Raw genomic sequence first — 4,035 nt, 5'->3', positions numbered from 1 at the left:
TCTGTAAAAAACAATAATTATAATACGGTTCTCTGTTTCAGTACTTGTTGATGTTCACTACTAGTCTGTAAAAAACAATAATTATAATACGGTTCTCTGTTTCAGTACTTGTTGATGTTCACTACTAGTCTGTAAAAAACAATAATTATAATATGCCTCTTTGTCACAGTATTTGTTGATGTTCACTACTAGTCTGTAAAAAACAATAATTATAATATGCCTCTTTGTTTCAGTATTTGTTGATGTTAACTATACTAGTCTGTAAAAACAATAATTATAATACGGTTCTTTGTTTCAGTATTTGTTGATGTTAACTATACTAGTCTGTAAAAAATTAATTATAATATGGTTCTCTGTTTCAGTATTTGTTGATGTTCACTACTAGTTTGTAAAAACAATAATTATAATACGGTTGTTTGTCACAGTATTTGTTGATGTTCACTACTAGCCTGTAAAAATAATTGCAATACGGTTACTTGCCTTAGTATTCGGTAGTGAGTTTACGGACTTACAAAGCTAAAATCTGGAGTTCGATTCCCGCGATGGATAGATTGAAAGTAGACCAATGTGTACGTTTGCGCTAAACAAACAAAGCCTTAAAGCCCTCTATCGGCAAATTATATTTCTATAGTATATTGTAACTAACTTCTTCCTTAAAGACAGAAATTCCTAATTTCTCAAAGTTCAGAGAATCTAAAGTAAAATACATAGCATTTTAAGCTACCTTTAATTTTGTTTATCATCATGAATCGTGTTAACCAGATACCTATAACTTATACACAATTAATCTAATTTGAAAGCTTGTGAGCCCTGCCCTCCTACATAATCTCACCAGGTTTTTACTTGTGTTTTATTTAACTCAAGGATATTTCATTCCTGAAGCATCGCAGCCTGCATGCGGCAGAAGTAAGGTCAGAAGCTCCGCCGATAGGATCGTGGGTGGCCGGTATGCTAAGGAGGGGGAATTTCCTTGGCAGGTACGTATAACATGAAATATTCAGTAATAACGTACAATGTGTAATACGTTATGTGAAATACGGTAATGTTTTCCCGTCTTTAACTTATCAAGTAAACATTTCTACCGCTAACAAAACTTTTACAAACTAACTGATACATGATACATTTTAATAGAATCTTTCAATATTTTCTTCAACATAATGAATCTTGAGACAATAGGAAAGTGATTTAAATCCGGTCATTTCCTGTACATTGTACACGATTTCTTATCTGAATATATTGGTCACGTAACTTTAAATCTTAGAACAATGACAAACATCCTGGTTTTATAAATTACAAGAAGAAAATAGAAGGAAATACATTTGTCACCTGCTTTAAACAGATTAAAATACACGTATAAAATGAATAACCTACATATATAACACGTGTGGAACATGCACAAACAACTCATAAAAATCTCCTTTCTATCGACTGTTCATTAAGATTAAACGGCACAGTGATGTGTCATGTATCTAAATATACAGTATGCTATGTTGACTTGGTTCTATAACTGTAAGAGGCAACATCTTAGAGGAAATTGGAAAAATTACGCTAGATATTGAAGACACAATTATATATGTACAGAGAAACTGAATTCGTGAAATTTTCTCCTAGGTGTCTCTTCAACACTATCGGTATCACATCTGTGGAGGTTCGATCTACAACAAAAGATGGATAATCACTGCTGCTCACTGTGTGGAAGAGTAAGTTCTGTAACATCCCACGTGGGGAGTGAAAACGTGATTGATATTTTATATACGATATCAATACATTTGGCTTATTAAAAATCTGCTTCTTTGTAGATAATGTTTCGATCTGGGTCTTTTTGTTCTTTTTAGTTGTTGTTGTTAAGCCTTATGGAGGTATACAATATATTCCATTTGTTTATCTTGATACCCCCCAATGAAGAGAAAACTCCAAGTGTTGATGATCAGATTGAGTGGCTGACTAAAGTGTTTATGGTTATGATAATCGTTTATTTTTGTTATTTAGTTTGCCCTCAGTTCGTGGATTTGAAGTTCTCATCGGTGGCCACAACATCATATCAGGAAACAAACGAGAACAGCGTATAAAGGTTTGTAAGACTAAAACCACATTTTGAAAGCTATTACTAGAAACGTAATAGTAATATGGAACTAAGAATTTCAATACTAAAGCTGCAACACTATCGTTTACCATCCAAATGTTTCTATGCGACAATATTTATTTATTTCATTTTAGCTTTTGTTTATCTTCCAGTATTAATTCAGAGCCCAATAACAAATTATCAGGCTGTTTTATCTTCCTTTTAAATACGTTTCATCAAATGTGTTATAACGTGTTATAAATATTTATAAAATATATAACTATAAAATCATTTGAGATCAAAATGAAAATTAATCCTGTTTTTACTAGAAGGATGATACGACAAAAACAAATTGAAGGCTGTTTAGTTATTAGTTTTTCAATGATACAGTATTTCAGTCTGAAGTTACAGTTGAAACTTAATAGCAATTTTTTCGTATTTATTTGGTTATTAAACTGGAAATTTGCATTCATTTTGCTGAAAATGTTTACCTATAATGCTCATGAAACAAACTTAGAAGTCGAGCATTGTTCGCACGTTAATGATCAGATACTTAAAGTATAACAAATGTGGTACTCTCTGAGATTACTAATGTTACGATGAAGAAAAGGCATATCCAGAGACAGAACAAATACAAGTACTCTTCTAAAACCCAGGTCATACTCTGTTCATAGCTTGGTTTTTTTTTAACAATAAATACCAAAAATTCAAACAACCCAAACATTTTACGAATAATGATGATAAGTGAATAAGGTTATAGTTATACTGTGGTAAATATATCTTTCAAACTAAAGTAGACATGTGTGACAGATTTCTAATTGTTGATCTACAACAGTCAAAAGACCATCTATTTATCTATCTATCCATCCGTCCATCCATCCCAGAGATGTCATTCGGATCGCCATTCTACATTACATCGATTGGTTTAATATTAAAATTATTCGGTCGTCTTTGAAACTATCATATTATTCTTTAGATGTTTTATATTTATATTACATTTGTTTAAATCAAATGAAATAAAAACTCACCTTTAAGTAAAATGAGACAATTTCAAATCATTAAGTTAAGAGCTAAATAATATTATTTAAAAACCTCATCTATTCTAATATTACCACTTAAGAGGACGCCATAAAACGTTGAAATATCTGTCTCAAATTTTAACCTCGAGCTTTTAATATCATTTATTTTTTATATTTTGATTTTCACTGCTTCTTATTACCTTAGTAAGCAGTTGATTGTGTTTTTAAGACTCTAAGTTATACGTAGATATATGGGACAACTTCTGAAGTTAGTTCAAATTGCATGTATGGTGAAGAGTAAAGTATCAAAATGTAATTTTATTTTCTTAACAGGTTGCAGAATTTAAAATACACGAAAAATACAACACTTGGACAATTGATTACGACATCGCCATTCTTAAACTGAGTAGCGACATCATATTTGATGATGAACATTATATTAATTCAGTATGTCTTCCTGAAAAGAATGAGGATTTTGTTGGTCAAGATGCAACAGTCACTGGTTGGGGTAATGTTAAAGAAGGTGAGTATACAGTGATGTTAAAAAATTATCCATGTTATCTTTCCAGGGAAGGTAAAGGCAGTACATTTGACGTGCTGACATTTTTCTTATGGCTTTCTTCGTCACTATTTTTGTTGTTATTTTGAGACGACATTTTGAACTCCGTGTGTCTTTCTTCAAGTCTGTGATTTATTTTCAAATACAACTTTGGGTGATATAATTTATCATTCTTAACAGCTTAAATCTCTCTGGTGGTTAAGGCACTCGACTCGGATTCTGAGGGTCGCGGGTTCGAATCCCTGCCACACCAAACATGCTCGCCCTTTCAGCCGTGGGGGCGTTATAATGTGACGGTCAATCCCACTATTCGTTGGTAAAAGAGTAGCCCAAGAGTTGGCGGTGGGTGGTGATGACTAGCTGCCTTCCCTCTAGTCTTACACTGCTAAATTAGG

General features: G+C 32.4%; 1 protein-coding gene across 1 annotated transcript in view; it reads left to right on the top strand.

The window, feature by feature from the left end:
- LOC106474860 (trypsin-1-like) overlaps nucleotides 1–4,035 on the top strand; it is a 10,591-nt gene that overhangs the window by 1,652 nt on the left and 4,904 nt on the right. Inside the window, exons 2-5 of the mRNA XM_013935557.2 lie at nucleotides 865–977; nucleotides 1,612–1,700; nucleotides 1,990–2,071; nucleotides 3,415–3,604. Of these exons, the coding sequence (XP_013791011.1) occupies nucleotides 865–977; nucleotides 1,612–1,700; nucleotides 1,990–2,071; nucleotides 3,415–3,604 (474 nt within the window). The remainder of the gene's footprint in view (nucleotides 1–864; nucleotides 978–1,611; nucleotides 1,701–1,989; nucleotides 2,072–3,414; nucleotides 3,605–4,035) is intronic.

This window comes from Limulus polyphemus, unplaced genomic scaffold, assembly GCF_000517525.1.
Source record: "Limulus polyphemus unplaced genomic scaffold, Limulus_polyphemus-2.1.2 Scaffold7782, whole genome shotgun sequence".
Classification (NCBI taxonomy): domain Eukaryota; kingdom Metazoa; phylum Arthropoda; class Merostomata; order Xiphosura; family Limulidae; genus Limulus; species Limulus polyphemus.
Note: the sequence above shows the minus strand (reverse complement) of the source record. Positions and strands in the feature narration are given on the sequence as shown.